The sequence below is a fragment of the Aythya ferina genome (genome assembly GCF_964211825.1).
Source record: "Aythya ferina genome assembly, chromosome: 2".
Lineage (NCBI taxonomy): Eukaryota > Metazoa > Chordata > Aves > Anseriformes > Anatidae > Aythya > Aythya ferina.
In genome coordinates this window covers 72,550,923-72,567,646 of record NC_140297.1, presented here as the reverse complement: position 1 = coordinate 72,567,646, position 16,724 = coordinate 72,550,923, and the positions used below count along the sequence as shown (strand labels likewise).

Sequence of the window (16,724 nt, the reverse complement as noted above, 5' to 3'; positions counted from 1 at the left end):
GATGTGAATACAGGAATCAGTTTCATCTGCTCTCTCCTTGTTTCAGTATACATCTATGTGTCCAGTATGTGAACAGAAAATGTTCCCGTAAATGACATTGAAGAATTGTACTATTGCATATTCTGAATACCATGCAAATATCATTTATTAAGATTCCACTTCTAAAGAGGTGGAAGTTTAAAACTTGCTTTAGCTCAGGAGAAAAATAGGTTTGAATCAAGGCCTACCTAAAGGGAATGCACCGGCCATTAGGGTGTAGAATATTCTCACATAAACCCCTTATCTTGCATCTTGTATAGGTTGTAAAAATGATTTAATTATTTATTGTGTTGAAAAGACAGAGAAAGAGTAATTAACAGTTTTGGAATATCCAGTTAGTAGATGAAATGTGAGTTTCAGTAAATGGGCTTAATACTTAAGATAGACTAGAAGACATCAAAAATGGTCAAGAGCAGATGATCCCTCTATACACTGACAAGTGGTCAGGGTGTTTTGTGAGAGGGGCTTGTTCTGTCCCTCCATGCTGAGCAATTTTTTACACACCTTTAGAGTTGTATGATATTATCCACATGGTCAGCATATTTTTTCCTGTTAAAAGTATTCAGTAGTTTTAGCTCAACAGGTTTAGAGAGAAGGAAAATGCATCTCCAGAACCCTTTTTGATATTTTCTTTTTGTGTCCATGGAGAAACAGATTTCCAGAATATCTGGGCTTCTGGGCACTCAGAAATCTGAGATGCATCCAGTGGAAAGGCAGATGTTCTACTCAATCAGGTATATGCAATAAGCCAACATTTCTAGGAGCTATCAGCTTCTAGGGACTACCAGCTAAATTGCATGTGTGCTGCATGGATGGACTGTACCTCCACAGTGAACGCTATGCTTTCAGAATGTCCCAAGTACAGTAATGGTATAGCCTTCCAAGCAGACTGAGAAGTTACAGGCCAAATTATCTGTATTCACAATCTTTCTGATACACAAAAAGAATGGAAATTATGGAAATTAATGGAAAATTATGACTGGAAGCACTTTGTCTTAATGGAAATTAATTAAAATTAAATTTCTGTCTTAAATCTTTTTTAAGATTTTTTAAATCTTTTTTTTTTGGTCTTAAATCTTTTTTAAATTAAATCTTCTTCTTAATGGAAATTAATGGAAATTATGACTGGTAGCACCTTGCCTTAATAATTTATCAAAAGTAGGTAGCATTAAAGGTGAACAGCAATTTTTGTGGCATCAGTTATTTTTAAAAAGGACATAAAAATAGAAGCCTATGGCCAAAAATGGCATTTCAAATGTTTGCATGTATGTGCCTATGCATTTTCTATCCAGGTTGGTCAATAGCTTGACAATATCTCTGCATATTAAATCACACAGATGGTGTTCCGTACATACTGCAAAACACATTAGAAAAATTAATTATCTGATTTTCTAGACTACTAGCAGGAACAGGCACTCTAAAAATGGTTTACTGGGCCTAAATCATTGAGTACTCTTGCTTAAGTTTTATTCATAAACAGATTGAAAATCCTGTTATGCATTATGAATGACTGTTTAAGAACTTGTTCCTGTCAAAGCTATCAGATTCTAGCAGCCAGAGCAAGTAGACCAATTTATAATGACTTTTTGAAGTCATATAATTGATACATCTTTGGGCAAACCATACTATGTTATAATAGGTCACCATCAGGTTTGTTCACTGCCAGATATTTTTAATAAATTTTATATTAAATGCACCTTCAAGACTGACTAGAGGGAATGAGAGTCTACTGTGAGCAGATTCCATAATAAAATGCGTTTGTAATGCCCTTAATTTTTTCAATTTAAGCATTTTTTTTGGATTACAGACTGAGGCAGTTGAAGCATGTGCACATTTTCTATTGTTACCTTTGCTACTATGATTGCAACGGTGTAGCATTATCTGGAAGAGTAGATAGAGTAGATAGCTGGTAGCAACCACGTCAAACTGACACATCCAAATCCAGTAGAGATTATGAGTATCTTCAGAGTCTTAAGAAAAAAAAAAAAAAAAGAATGTGTCAGACCAGACCAGTTCCTCTGGTTTACTTCTATATTTTATTTAGCATTACACCAACATGACAAGGTTGATCATGAACAAGTGTTCACATGTATGCTACATCTTACTATGTTTTTAAAGGACATACATTTTTATAATGACTTTTTATTTGTTCTGGACTTAGAACCTTAGTAGTCACATTGATTTCTGGATTGATATGGATTTAAAGAAAGTGTATGTGGCCTGTTGCTTATGCCTGTTACATGCTTGAAAAACTGAACACTAACTGAGTCACAAATTTAAAAAGTAGTAAAGGCATACATTTGTAAAAGATAGTGCTACCCCTAAGAAATATGGGATAATCCTTATCTGTCTTCATAGGATCACAGAATAGTTTGGGTTGGAAGGATCCTTAAAGATTATGATGTTCCAGCTTCCCTGCCATGAGCATCAACACCTTCCACGAGATCAGGTTGCTCAAGGCCCCATTCAGCCTGGCCTTGAACACTTCCAGGGGTGTCTTATGTCTCATCATCTGCTGCTGGTCTTCCTGAGTTGGTACTACAAAATCAGTAGGAGAGCTAATCTCTGTCATCTAATGTGATAAACAATTTTCATATGTTCTTTATTAAAGTTGTAAGAAAACCTGTAGTTTCACTGCAGACATTTTTCCTATAAAGTATTCTAAGTGCAATTTCATTCTTAATCAATGCTTTTAAGATCACATTGCTGCCACATATTTTATAATAACAAGGCATCATTAAAAAAAATGTTAATATGATTTATCACAAAGATGACAAATCTTTGAATATTATATCCTTTTTTATGTTAGTAAGGAGCATATATAACATATATATGCAAGAAGCATATATGCATATGATGCATATAACTGTATTACTTCATTTTTTAATAATTAGCCTTTCAAAGCAGTATGTTTCTTTCAACTTCTGGAAGTCTCTACCTAAAAAATAAGAAATTATGCAGTAATTCTCCTTGACAGAGCACACACTTAGAAGAAAAGGGGAAAAAAGGTTTAGGGGGTCAGAAACAAAACTGTGGGGTGCCATTAGTGTATCAGACTTCTGAATGACTCATGAAAGGAAGAGCAATGGTAAATAAAAGATCAAAAGTCAAACATAATAAAGTGTCACTAAAAGTGAAAGTGTACGAAGTTCTAAAGAGACAAAAATACAACGTTGTATTAAAATCAGAAGCATGACTTCTATTTTGTTTATGAAAGCACCATCTTCAAGGAAAGTTTTCTTTACTGTATATTAAGGTAAAAAAAATGTGTTCTTTTAATGGGCAAGAGGAATGGCATGGTACATTGTAGCATTACAGATATGGTGGGAAGGAGCATGAAATGGGATCCTATTTCACAGAAATTTAAAGGATTTTATGAGTCTGTCTTTGAAAAATTATTATTGTAGTTGTTCAAATACAAAATATTTAAAGTTTTATTTTATTTGTTATTTTTAAGCAAAAATCTTATCACCATATTTATTGCACTTTATAGAAGCCAACACTAAAAGGTTGTATATATCTTTTTTGGTTGGGTCAATCTTAGATAAAAGAACTCTTACTGATGACAGAATGTATAGTCAGCAAATGACAAAAATGAATTAGGAAGTCATAATTCATAATCTTGAGCAATTAAGAGTTATAAGGCAAGATATATGAAGAAAATGAGAAATAGCTTTATGGAAATAATGGATTTAAATTATGGCATGCTACTAATGACACAATTATTCAACTTGAAATGTTAAATAATTCAGACTGTTAAATTCTAAATGCAGTTTCTCAACATTAACTATCACTGATTTATTTTTACTACATTATTTTTGTGACCTCTTTATTGAAAGCAGTAATTTTAACACTAAAAGGTGACGTGATTATAACAACATATAGTAGGGCATGCAGTAAGGTGAATGTTTGTAAGAAATCAAATAAAGCTTAAATGGCTTTTGGTACTATAAACAGAACCCTACTCTTAGAAAAAGTCTTCTGTTCTTCAGTGTTTGTCAAAGTGTATATTCACATGTATTAGCTAAACTTTGCATGAGAATTCAGACAGTAGAAAGCATTTTAATCACAACTGCTGTTCTTCAATAATCTTGTCATGAAATGCAATGCCACCAAACAATACAGTCCCATGTAATTCCTCTCATTGCCTGGTGGCTAATATTGTCTATGTCTACTTAAAGACCTAAGTCTTTTGTACTTATTTACATATGAATGGCCTTGTAACTATAGAATACATTCTTCACTACGTGAAAGATACGTCTGCCTCAGTCCCATCTGCTTGCTCGTTATAATTCATACCCAACTCAGGAAAAGTTAAGGGAAAAAAAATGAAGGCATGTATTTCCCAAGAGATGGCCTCAGAATAAGTTTCTGAACCAAAATTGTTTAGTTAGCCATTAGGAACATGCACAGTTTTGCCACTTGCTCTAAGAAGGGACATAAACACTAACCAAGGTCCCCAACTTGGTCGCATGTTAGAACTTAACATCAATCCGTATCACTGTTAACGGTTTTGGATTCTTATGGCAGGCTGCTTAGCGCTAGGAGACGGGTTACTAGTTTTGCATAAAACTCTCTGGACTTCTTGAATATCTTGTATCTTACACAATCCTTCTTCTCCTTTTACTGTGGAATCTCACCAATTAGTTGAATTTACAGATTATACTAATAAGAACAATAGGAATATAACTTTTATGAAATATATAATTTTATAAGGTATACCTTATATACCTTATTTATAGTTTTATAAGGTTACTGCTGACCTTCATATTGAGAAAGGTGGGGGAGTATAGTTTCTTTTGTTCAGAAAAAAGGCAGCAGATACCACAAAGGACAAAGTGGCTGAGTAATAGAAGAAAACATCCAAGTCCTTTTAGAGGTTCTTTTTTTTTTTTTTTTTTTTTTTTAATGTTCTTTGATTTTTAAAGGCAAAGTAGTTAAGAACTTCTCTGGAAGGCTTGTGCATTTTCTCAGTAACTGGGGTGGCTCACCTTCCTGGTTGGTAGCATGCTAATATGCTGAATCTTTGGAGTTACTGAATTTATAGAGGTTGAGGGATTCAGTTACTTAGATTCTTTACAGACAATTCATCTGATCAGGAGAACAGCAAAATAACTAGAATACATAACTGAGAACATGCTAGGGTCATATCTATGTCTCTTAGGACTTTTCAAGGTCAAGATTTTCTATAAAGAAAAGGTTTGGGAAAATCAACAGATGCCCTACTGAGATCCTTTTGAGAACTTTTCATGAAAAAAAAAGAAAAAAGAAAAAAAAAAAAAGAGGTAGGAGTGGTTGATTCTGGTTGGAAAGGGGTGACAGGAATAGAAATTGCATGCCAGACAATACCAGAATAAAGAGTGGGCTTTATATCTAGACTGCACTCTATGTTACTCATCCTGAATGTTTGGACGACTTTTCCTTCTGTTCAGTGCTGTCTTTGAAAAATAATGATGAGTAACCTAAGAAAAAAAATACAAAATTCAAAATAAGCTGAAATGAAGTGAGCTCAGGAAATTGCACTGTCAAAGATCTGCTATTTATTTTAGTGATAGAACTTTTTTTTTTTTTCAGTTTATTGTCAGCTTCTCCCATGAGTTTGACAGTTCAACATTTTGCATAACAGTTAATGCATAAAACTAAATTTTACTTCATGTAAATATACTTTGATTTCAGGCATTCTGAGCAAATATATTATGGGTTTGTCTCAAACTAATAATGAAAGAAAATAGAAAGAGATTCATAACCAAATTCATAACCAATGGCATTTTTGACAGTTTTCTGCCAGGTTACACTATGTGGCTTTAGCTGAGAAATGAAAAATAATTTTATTGAACCTACAGGGGTATGAGAGCTATGAGAGCTCTATGAATTTCAGTCCTGACATTTAAGTCCCATATACAAGTAATATTTGAGTCATGAGAAGCTCACTCCATTTTGTCATGCATCAGTTGTAATTGACCTTCCTTGACCTTATTTAAAAAAAAAAAATCCAAAGGAAATGAGTATCCGTAGTTGCTCTGCTGTAAAAAAGATGTTATTGAATATGAATAGTCCCATTTCAACCTTTAAGTTTAATAAAACAGCTAGTATGTGTTTAATAAGTTAATTATAAATTGATAGTATTTCAAGATACATACTTCACAGATTGTTGTATGGCTATCTTTTTGTACTGTTATATTCAGAAGGCTGCCAGAAGAGAAGGTAAGCAGGACCAGATGTGCAAATTAGGCAACAGCTAAAAAAGTCGATGAGAAAAGCTGAAAGAAATGAAAGGGCAGAGGTACACATCGCTCACCCAGGCTCTTCATACTGGTACTTGATGGGAGAAAGAGAGCTTAAGTGGTGGGTCAGACTGGGTATAAGAAAAAAGTTTTTTGACCTAAGGACTGTCAAGAAGTGGACCAGATTGCTCAGAGAAATTCAGCTGTCTCCATACTTGGAGGTTTTCAAGCCCTGAGCATCCTGGGCTGATCTCATCACTGACTGTGTGTTAAGCAGCGAGATGAACTAGCGACCTCTCACAGCCCATTGCAACTTGAATTATTCTAGCTTCTTATGATCATACACTACTACTGTACTACTACTACGTACACTACATACACAACTGCTGGTTAAAAAGAAAGGTTTTATAAAGTAGCAAAGAAAGGAAAAATCATTACTAGATGGGAAAAGAAGTAATAAGTTCAGTAGCTCCTTCTTCACCTGTTCCCTATTGCAACCCTTGAAGTGGGCACATTAATTTTGAAGTATTCAAAATTAGGAACAAAAAATATGTCAATCTAAAAATCCTGCCCTCTAGCTCTGGAATAGTTGGTGGGTATACAGTGTGGAGTCTACCAAATTAATTCAGACAAGGAATAGGCCAAGAAAGACCATATATACTAAGGGCAAGCTAAAATGCTTTTTTTGTTATGCTGTATTTTGGTCTAGTGATTCTTTGTTTTAACAAAATTTCATTTCTGTTCTTATCTTGACAGAATTCAGTAAGCATACTCTTTATATTCAAATCTTTTCACATCATAAATCCGAGTCATCTCACACACAGAGGATACAGCCTTCCCAGGAAAGACAGGCATAATTAAAGTGCACTGAAAAGAAATGAGCACACTACCTATATTCAGGGCTCTTCCTCAAACTTTGGGTTGCCTACATACTAGGCTGGGGGTGTCTCTTTGTACTGTTAGCATGGGTTTTTGCTGAGAACCCCAGCTCCCCTGGCATGCCTGGAAATAGCCAGGAGCTTCTTTGATGAGCGGCAGGAAAGTGGAAAATGGCTTTTGACTTTGAGGGGAGTGGGATGGGAAGGAAAGGTGCCACTTTCAACTTGTTAACATAAAACCAGCTTAAGGTTGTCTTCCCAACATTGTTTTTATTCTGTCCATTAGCTTAGAAATATGAAAGACTGAGTTCAATTTCTAGGAGTATTTTTGTTTTGTTTTGTTTATGTGTTCAAAACAAAAATAAAACTAATAACTGTTCTGAAGTTCACAACTAGATGGTGATGTTAGTGATGCTGGAGGGGATGGGGAAGCAGCTATTAGTTTTACCTTAACTAAAAGTAAAATAGGTAGAAAAAATATATAAAATGTCAGTGTCAAGAATATTAGTAAAAATCTATGAAGATATGTATAAATTTAAAAATCGCTTCTGATTTCAGGAAAAAAAAAAGTGGCATTGAATGTACAATCAGATAATAATAACATTTTTATCTTATACAACTTTGTTTCTCTTTTAGTGGCAAAGCATTACTATAACACTGGTTGAGAAAGTGCAGATGGTTGCTGTAATCCTAGGATCTCTGTTCTTAGTAGCAAGTGTGACTTGGCTTCTATGGTCAGCCTTCAGCCCCTATGCAGTATGGCAAAGAAAGGACATCCTTTTTCAAATCTGCTATGGAATGTATGGTTTTATGGATCTAGTATGCATAGGTAAGCTCAAAAACTTTCAACAGCACAGACTGTGGTTTAAGACTGTGGCTATCTATTTTTCTAATTGGTCACTCTAATCAATCACTCTAGTTCTTCGCAGATTTATTCTCAGCTGGTGCCTTCAGCAAATATTGCTTTTTAGAGTGTTACAAATACTGCAAAGAGAAAAGAACCAAAGACACTTTACTCTCAGATTGATCAAAGCATCTTAATGATGAGAACAGCATCAGGTTCAACTACTTGAAAATACAGACAGCTAGCAAAGTTCAGAAAGATAAACAGGTGAAAATAACAATGACATTATTAAGAGAATTAGTAAAATTACGTGCTATCAAGTTTTCTACTGATGCAACTTTGTATTAGATTGTACCACCATGATGGACCAGAAAAGCCCCCGAGGATGTCATCAAATTGTGTGTCCAGGATTAATTTGTATGGACTTACATAGGTTGCTGTGCTAGTAATAGAAAAGAATGGAGAAGACAGGCTTGAGTTCTTTGTACATCATAAAAACAGTTATGAAACACATGATACTACTGACTATAATTTACTACACTATTAAAAAGTCTCACATCGTTTAGCTTTAGCTAAAATGTTAGAAAGGAAAATACAATTTACTGCAAAGTATTTTGACCAGTTTTGAATTTTCTGATAATATACTGAGCCAGAAATGTTTAAATAGGAATCTTTTTAGTATTTTGTAAAACAACTTTGAACTGATTGCTGTAATAGCTACAATTAATTGCAGAGAGAGTTTAGTAACTTGGAGTAAAAACTAAACCACATTCTTAGAATTGCAGTTCTGCAGAAAATGCAGAAAGTAAAATGCTATATGATGCTAGCTTTTAGCTTTCTGAATGATAAAGGTTGATGTTATCTGATCTCTTATATGGGAATAATGAAGGAGGGGGCTGAATTCAACTCAATAAGGTGTGAAGAGACAGGGTGATTCCTAAAATCAAGACTTTTGCTCCAACCATAAAGCCATATCATCTTTTATTGACACCATCTCATTACTGTAAGAATATTTATTTATATTTCAGCTGGATCACCATTTCTATTTGTTTTGTAATTTTTCTGAGAAGCCCACTCCAGAGTATTTTCTGACACAGACTTTCTTCTGTGAACCCAGATCTTCTCAGACAGAGAAAAAAAGATAAAGTTGGTCTGGACAGGTGCTCAACTTTTAACTGAAACAAACCAACAAAACTCAGTTACAGGTCCTCCTGCTATGTGCTGATTCTTGAATACTGTTTTTTTTTCCTGCTGAGCACTTAATTTCTGAGTTTTTTGTCTTTGTTAAAAGAAAACAAAACTCCAAGTGTAGAGAAAATGTGCTTCAGGTATTCTAAGCTTTTCATTTATATGGAATTCTGTTTTTTCACATAGATTCCAATTTTCAAAATCTGCTTTGGTATGCATCAGCCAATTGGAGTAACCAGTTATTTTAAATGATTTCATGTCTTTCTGTTTCTTTGGTTATTAAAACACTTGAATCAAATCAATCTAAAAGTCACTGAGTACTGAATTTATCTACAGAAGTCAACTATAGTTAGGTGTGCCTTCAGTAGATTGCTACATGAGCTAAGTGGCTGCCCTTTAAGTCAGTCAGGCTCCTGACACCTCTGGCCAGGAAGCTGAGCTAGCATGTACCTCAGACAGCTGCAGAGCATCTAGCTAATGGGCACCATGCAGGAACAAAGGATGCATAACTGGCTTCATCCACCAGATAAACTGACCAGCCTGTGAGGACCTAAATGCATCTTTTACAGTCTTATCATAAAGAAATACATGCAAACTTTTACATCACTTCCACTGAAACTGACTATAAGTAAACATATTTGAACACTGGTTTTGTAATTATGAAGTTCAGTGCTGATATGACTTAACAGCTAACTATGTATCTGGAAATTCAGAAAGTGGCTGTTTGGTAATTGTAAAATTCTGATAATACAGATTCATTCAGCCTACTCAATCTGCTTATAATTTAAAGTAATCTGCATTCTGCAGGCTTGTAAAACCAAGAATTCTTGTAACTTTTGAAAATATTTATTAACATATTCAATTTTATCTTTTTATTTCATCAATAAATGAAGGATCTTAGATGGATAGTTTTAATTTAAAATCTTTGAATAAAGTTCTCTAATAGATTAATGTAATTATTATTCATGAATTATGTAAAAACACAATAATATAAATTATGCTAATGACTTCCAAAAGGCTTTTACCATTGCACAATGCTTATGGCCAGACACAGTTCTTACTCAGTTATGTCCTCTGATCTCGTATGTATTTAGTCATCAATGACATTCTCTCAGTTCAAACTTAGTCTTACAAAGGATCTGCAAGGAGTGGATATCTATACTCCCACTAGAGTCTGTTTATTTCATTCAAAATCTGTGCATATATATGGATTTGCCTGTGCAGCACCCATTCCAAGACAAGTAAATGAGTGGTACAACCAAAATTTAGTCCAACTGCCTTCAGCTGCATCTCCTTATAGCTTTGCATTAACAATATGAAATTTTTTGGTCATTTTCAAAATGTAAATAGCTCTATTTTTTGCTATTATTTAGCTCTATATTTTGTTGTGATCATTTTAAAAGCAGTTTGCCCAAAGGTAATGACATATTCACAACCCTTTACACATTCAACTTTTTTTCTTACCTTTTTTATTTTTCTCTGGCTCCCACCTATTCTGTTCCTCTCAACCTTTTTTAGCCTTGACCTTTTCATTATCTTTATGTTTTTCTCAGCCTTACAACCCTTTTCAGCCTTAAATCCTATTTCAGCATCCTCTTCTTCTCAAAATCCAACTTTATCAGCCCCATACACTTTTTTGACTTTCACTTCTCAGAATCTACCTTTTTCTCAGCCTCCCACCCTATTTCTCCCACTGTTTTTCTCTTATCCTTCCACACTGCTTCAGTCTCCACTTCTTCTCACACTACGACTTTTTACCTCCCAGTGTTTTATGGCTTCCAGTTATGCTCCTTATGAACCTCCACTTTTTTTGAGTCTCCCATCCCTTTGGGTCCTCCCATCCTTTTTAGGCCTCCACTTTCTTTTCAGCCTCCACTTTTTCCCAGACTCCATTTTTTTGAGCCTCTCACCCAATTTCAGCCTCTACTTTTTTTTTTCTACCCTCTCACCTCTCTTTAGCCTCCACTTATTTATTTATTTATTGGTCTCCCACCCCTTTACAGCCTCTACATTTCATTTGGTCTCCCACCCACTTTCACTACTAACTCTTTCTCAAGGCTTATGTTTTCTTAAACCTGCACCTTTTTTTTTTCTTTCTTTCTTTTTTTTTTTTTTTTTTTTCCTTTTTCTCAGCTTCCCCAGCCTTTTTTGGCCTCCTAACACTTTTTGGCCCCCCACCCACTTTCAGCCTTGCAATTCTTTCTGTCCCCTCTCCCCTTTTATGTATCTAACCACTTTTTCACCCCCATGTTTTTTAAACCTTTGCATTTTTGTCAGCCTCTAATCCTTTTTTTTTTTTTTTCTTTTCATCCTAACATGTTCTGGGCTTCCCACCCCTCTTCATATTCCATTTTTTTTCTTAACACCTACGTTTTTGTCAACATCCCACTACTTTTTGGCCTCTCACCTTTTTCAGCCTCTCACCCTTTTTCAGCCTTCACTTTTTCTCAGCTTTAATTTCTTTGTTTGGCCCCCACCCCTGTTTTGTTCTCCTACTTCTTATTGGCCTCCCACTCCTTTTTCCACTTGAACTTTTTCTCAGACTAGTTTTCTTTGGCCAATGAAACAATCCACTTTCAAGCCCTCTTTCAAGCCTCTTTGTCCCTGACTGCCCCAAATACTTTGCAACATTTGTGTAACTAACTCACTTAGTTGTAAAAAATGTACAGGCAGAAGTTCTTGCAGGTGTTTAACTTTAATGTTTTAACCAATTTATTGCCTTTTTTTTCCCCAATGGTTGAAGCTATTTCTAAAGTGTCTTTTACTGCCCAGTAAAAATTTCTTTATGCTTCTGAGAGTACCATTCCTAAATGACTGTAAGAGAAACTAGCGTGACAAATAAAACAGCATAAGAAGCTAATACCACACCTGAACAAAGATGTGCCCTTCTTGTACAGACATTCAGTATGAAAAGGCTCAAGTGTTTTTGTGACTTGGGGTATGAAACCCTATGGACAGAGCAACAGAAAGAATTTCATAGTACTTTGCAATAAAAGAACAAAAAATGACGTCCCCATAATCCTGTTGTCTGGCTCCCATCACAATTGCTATATTTTAGAAATAAATTGCGTAGGTAAAGCCTTCTTAGAGCCTTAGCACATCTTGCCAGGTCCTTCATCCCACAGACTCGGTCCCTTGTAGATGTTACATGGACAGAACATCAGAGCAGCTAACAGCACTGAATTCTAATACTTCCTCTTCAGAACGTATAGGTCAAACAAGGTATTCTGCTGATCTGTGATTTTTTCCTATAGGACTGTACAAATACATCCTCTGTGCTATTGAAACCATGGTATTTGGAACAAGTTAGTATAATTCAAGGATGTATCTTTTTTTTTTTTTCTCTTCTACCCCATTCATTGTTGTGGAACTCTTAAAAAGATTCTTTGCCAGTATCTTACACCTCCACTTTAGTGACTAACTGCATATATTCTGAGCATCAGAACTTCTCTGTAACTGGAAAATCACGTCCAGCATTTAAACCTTACCCAGATTTCCTCTTGTTTATGCCCTCAGAATTTTTAGTGCACAGTTTTGTTTTTTTTTTTTCCCTGAAAGTATCTTACAAAAGAGACAAACAAGTCCTGGCATTCTTTTGCCTCTTCTACATAGGGCTCTTTGAATATGTAGTTTTATCAGATAGGAAAGTAAGTTTTTGAAGAGACAAGTTATGAAAGCGTTTTTTTTTTTTTTCCACCTTCAGCATTGCCAAATCTGACAGCTTTGTTTCAATCCTTGCAATATTTGCTTCTTTATTCCTTAGCTCTTTTAGAGCATATGTGAACAACAGCTTCCATTTTAAAGACAATTTCTCTTCTTTACCATTGTTGAGAAAAATCTGAAAATATAATTTCAGTAAATCCTGAAAAACTCAAAAACAGGAAAAAAGTTCTTAAAGAAACAGACCTATGACTTTTCTGTCCTAATTCTGGGGCGATACTTCTTAATCTTTAAGTGTCTCAATGATCCTTCCTCAATTGCATCCTTCTGTGTTCTGAAATACGTTGTTTGGGTTCCAGGGCAGAGTAGGCAGGTATCAGAAATCTTTAGATTGGGGTAAATAGGTTCTCTCAATTTTGCTTCATCACAATCTTGAGGAAGATTGGACTGAAAAATAGTATGATCTAAGGACAGGTAGGGGGAAGGTACAGTTATGCTTTTGTTCCACAGGAAATCCATCAGAAAAAAAAAAAAAAAAAAAAAAAAAAAAAGAATCTTTGTCACAGCAATAAAACCATGGCTTATTTGGTTTGCAGATTTTGTATGTGATCAAAGGTCATTTAGCCTGTATCAGATGCTTCAATGAATTCTAGGCAACTTGAAAGGCTTGGAGGACTACTACATCTGAAATCACGTCCTTCTGCATCTTTGTGTTTATCCATCTTTCAATGTAGTGCTCTTTAAAAATGTATTAGGCTAGGCAGTGCAAATCATTGCACTTGAATCTGCAGTTTGCCTTTCATATACATTTTATTAGCACCCTTTCTGCTTGTGTCATCTTTCTTTGAATGGTTCTTTTCGTGTATCAGTTAGCCCCACTGAGAGACTCATGCTTAAATCATGATTTTGTTGTGTAGTAACAGGTAATATACAATCTCTTGTGATAAAGAACTGTAGCCTGTGACACCACAGTTGATAATAAAGATTTTGCAACATATAGAAAAATTTTAGGCAGCAAACACTCTGGACAATTAATTTATAAATGTGTTTGGGTAGGCAGACTGCTCTCCTCTCAAAGCAGAGAGTCAGAGTGAGCATATGACATTACTCAGAACCATACATGTTGCCAGGCCTGCTGAGGAACAGAGGAAAAAAACAATAAGGCTGAAGCTCCATGAATTTCCTGAGTAAATCCATATTTAAATCACTTATGCACAAAAAATGTGCATATAAATATATATAAAAAAAATGCAAATATGCATACCTATGAAAAAATTAAGAATTTCATTTAAGTAAGCAAATTGCTTGCATGCTTACAGTACGTATTAGCTATACGGAAGCTCAGAAGCAGATTGGTCTATTTAGGACTCCAGATAAATTATATTTTCCCTGAAAGGACCATCTAAAAGAATTCCTGGATCTCAACAAAAAAGGGTGATTCTTGATTTTTGTCTACTAAATTTTGAAGCAAAAGAATGCCCATCATCCTTGCCATGCTCATCATTCTTAATCATAACATGTAATTTCTTCTTGCTCTACCGAAGCAAGAAAGTCATTACTCTTGCAGCTGTTCAAGGTTGTTGTAATTCTTCCATGTTCCCAAAGTGAAATAAGATGGTGAAAACAGTTACATTTTTTGTAATGAATTCTAAAAAACACTGTTGAACAAATGTAAGACTATTACAGAAGGTCTGACTTAAAGATCTACTTAAACGAGTAAAAACATCAATAAATAGGACTTACTGTGAACAAGGATAACACCAGCATAAACAATCAATTTACAAATCTGCTGGTCAGGTTGATTTATATTGGTTTACTTAAATCTAGATACATTTTTCAGTTAGGCATGCTCAGATTATTCCAGTATTGGTCATGTTGAGCTTCCATTCAAAATAATTTTATTTCCTAATTATAATGACTAGGAAGTTTGTGTAAATTTTGGATTTTGGTTAAGTATATAATGGAAGGGTTTAAAATCGCTATAAATATCCAAGGACACTAAATACATGCATGTTCCCTTCCCTAATCTTAAACATATGGATATTATATTGCATATGTATAATTTATTTGAATTATCAGAGTTACAAGCAATTTAATGGATTCTGGCAGTTGCCAGATTCATTACAACATGGTATTATGAAGTTACAGCTTTATTTGCTCTCGAAATGATATTCAGTGACATTTTGTAAGAACTAATGCTTTCTTTTCTTAATTTCAGGACTTATTGTACATGAAGGTGCATCTGTTTATCGAGTGTTTAAGCGCTGGAGGGCTGTGAATCTACACTGGGATGTGTTAAATTATGATAAAGCTACAGATATAGAAGAGAGCAATCGAGGAGAATCCTCAGCAGGAAGGACATTGTGGTTACCGCTGACTGCATTTAGAAACAGAAATTTAGTTCACCCAACACAGTTAACCTCACCAAGATTTCAGTGTGGCTACGTATTGTTACATCTATTCAACCGCGTGAGGCCTCAGGAAGATTCATCAGAGGATAACGGCTCTGGGGAAGTAGTGATGAGAGTGACCTCAGTGTAATGATTACACTCACTGTGCTACACAGATAAGGATAATGTGCCCTGATGTTACAGGGCTTTGGAATGTAGCTACAATGAATGGAGAAACCATTAACACTTGAAAAAAATACACATTTTTTAAAAAAATTAATGCTTTTTATATGATCAGCTAAATCACAAATACATTTTTTCTGAAAAAAAAAAAACAAAAAAAAACACCAAAAAAAACCAATCAAATCCTCTTGCTTTTTATATAGTCTGGTTTATTAAAGCTTTTGTCAATTTGTTACCTGAGGTGTATATGATATAGTTTAGCTCTTAGGTCTTTGAATGCTGAAGAAAGTCATTTTTAAGTAATATATATATATATATATTTAAATGTATTTTCTTAAATTCTGGCTTTAACCCACTATTGTTATTTTTCCCACTTTCATGAGGATTAAACTGGAAAACCTCCTTTCAAAAAGAAAAAAAAAAAAAAACAAACACATTGACAGAAGTCAAGCATGCTTTTTTTTTAATGTCTTTATTTTGTTTCAGTTCAGGTTGATGAAAGTAATTAAGGGATATATTGTCCCATGCTGTTAAGAGGGAAGACAAGCAGGTGTTCTAAAAATGTTAGGGAAGATGCATACTCTTCTTTTAGCTCTCCCGTGGGGATGTTGATATCAGACACGAGTGTGACACAGACAGGGGAAGAGTCTTACATTTCTTCTCAAGACTCCAAGATCTGCAGACTGCTGGAGCTGTGCCTGCGCACAGACATAACACTGTCTTCCAAGCAGCAGTGCTGCATTCAGCAGCCTGCGAGCTTCCAGTAGTATTCTAATGATAGGACATTGTCCACCCATATTCTTTAAAATAAAGAGGAGATTACAACTTGCATTGCAACTGCTGAAATAATAAATCCTAACTGAAAATGAAGTAGAATAAATGCAGAGCCTTAATTTCGCCATGTAACAAAAGAGGATATTAAAAATAAGTCAGTATTCTTTTTTATCATGATAGCTAATCAGTGCCATGGAGTTTGCTTCTGTTTCTGTCTCATGGCAGAAATTCTAATATTCAATCAAGTAGATATTGAAATAATTTTCAAGTGAATAATTAAGATTACCGAACATCAAGAACCCTGGCTTGCTTGCAACAGTTTGTGGTGGGTTGATGCTGGGTGGCCGCCCTCTCACTGCCCCTCTTCTGTATGATGGGGAGAAAATAAGGTGGGACATACTCGTGGGTCGAGACAGGGAGATCACTTTCCCACTACCATCATGGGCAAAACAGACTCAACTTGGGGAAAAGTAATCGCGTTTATTGCCAGCTGAAATAGAGTTGCAAGGTAAGAAACAAAGCTAAAAACTAAAACCTGTCCTTC

At 35.0% G+C, this 16,724-nt stretch overlaps 1 protein-coding gene across 1 annotated transcript in view; it reads left to right on the top strand.

Annotated features, from left to right (window-relative positions):
* Positions 1-16,364, top strand: part of MARCHF11 (membrane associated ring-CH-type finger 11) — a 30,973-nt gene extending 14,609 nt beyond the window's left edge. The window contains exons 3-4 of the mRNA XM_084511044.1: positions 7,778-7,970; positions 15,052-16,364. Coding sequence (XP_084367170.1) covers positions 7,778-7,970; positions 15,052-15,374 — 516 coding nt within the window. The 3' untranslated portion in view covers positions 15,375-16,364. The remainder of the gene's footprint in view (positions 1-7,777; positions 7,971-15,051) is intronic.
* The last annotated feature ends 360 nt before the right edge of the window (positions 16,365-16,724 follow it).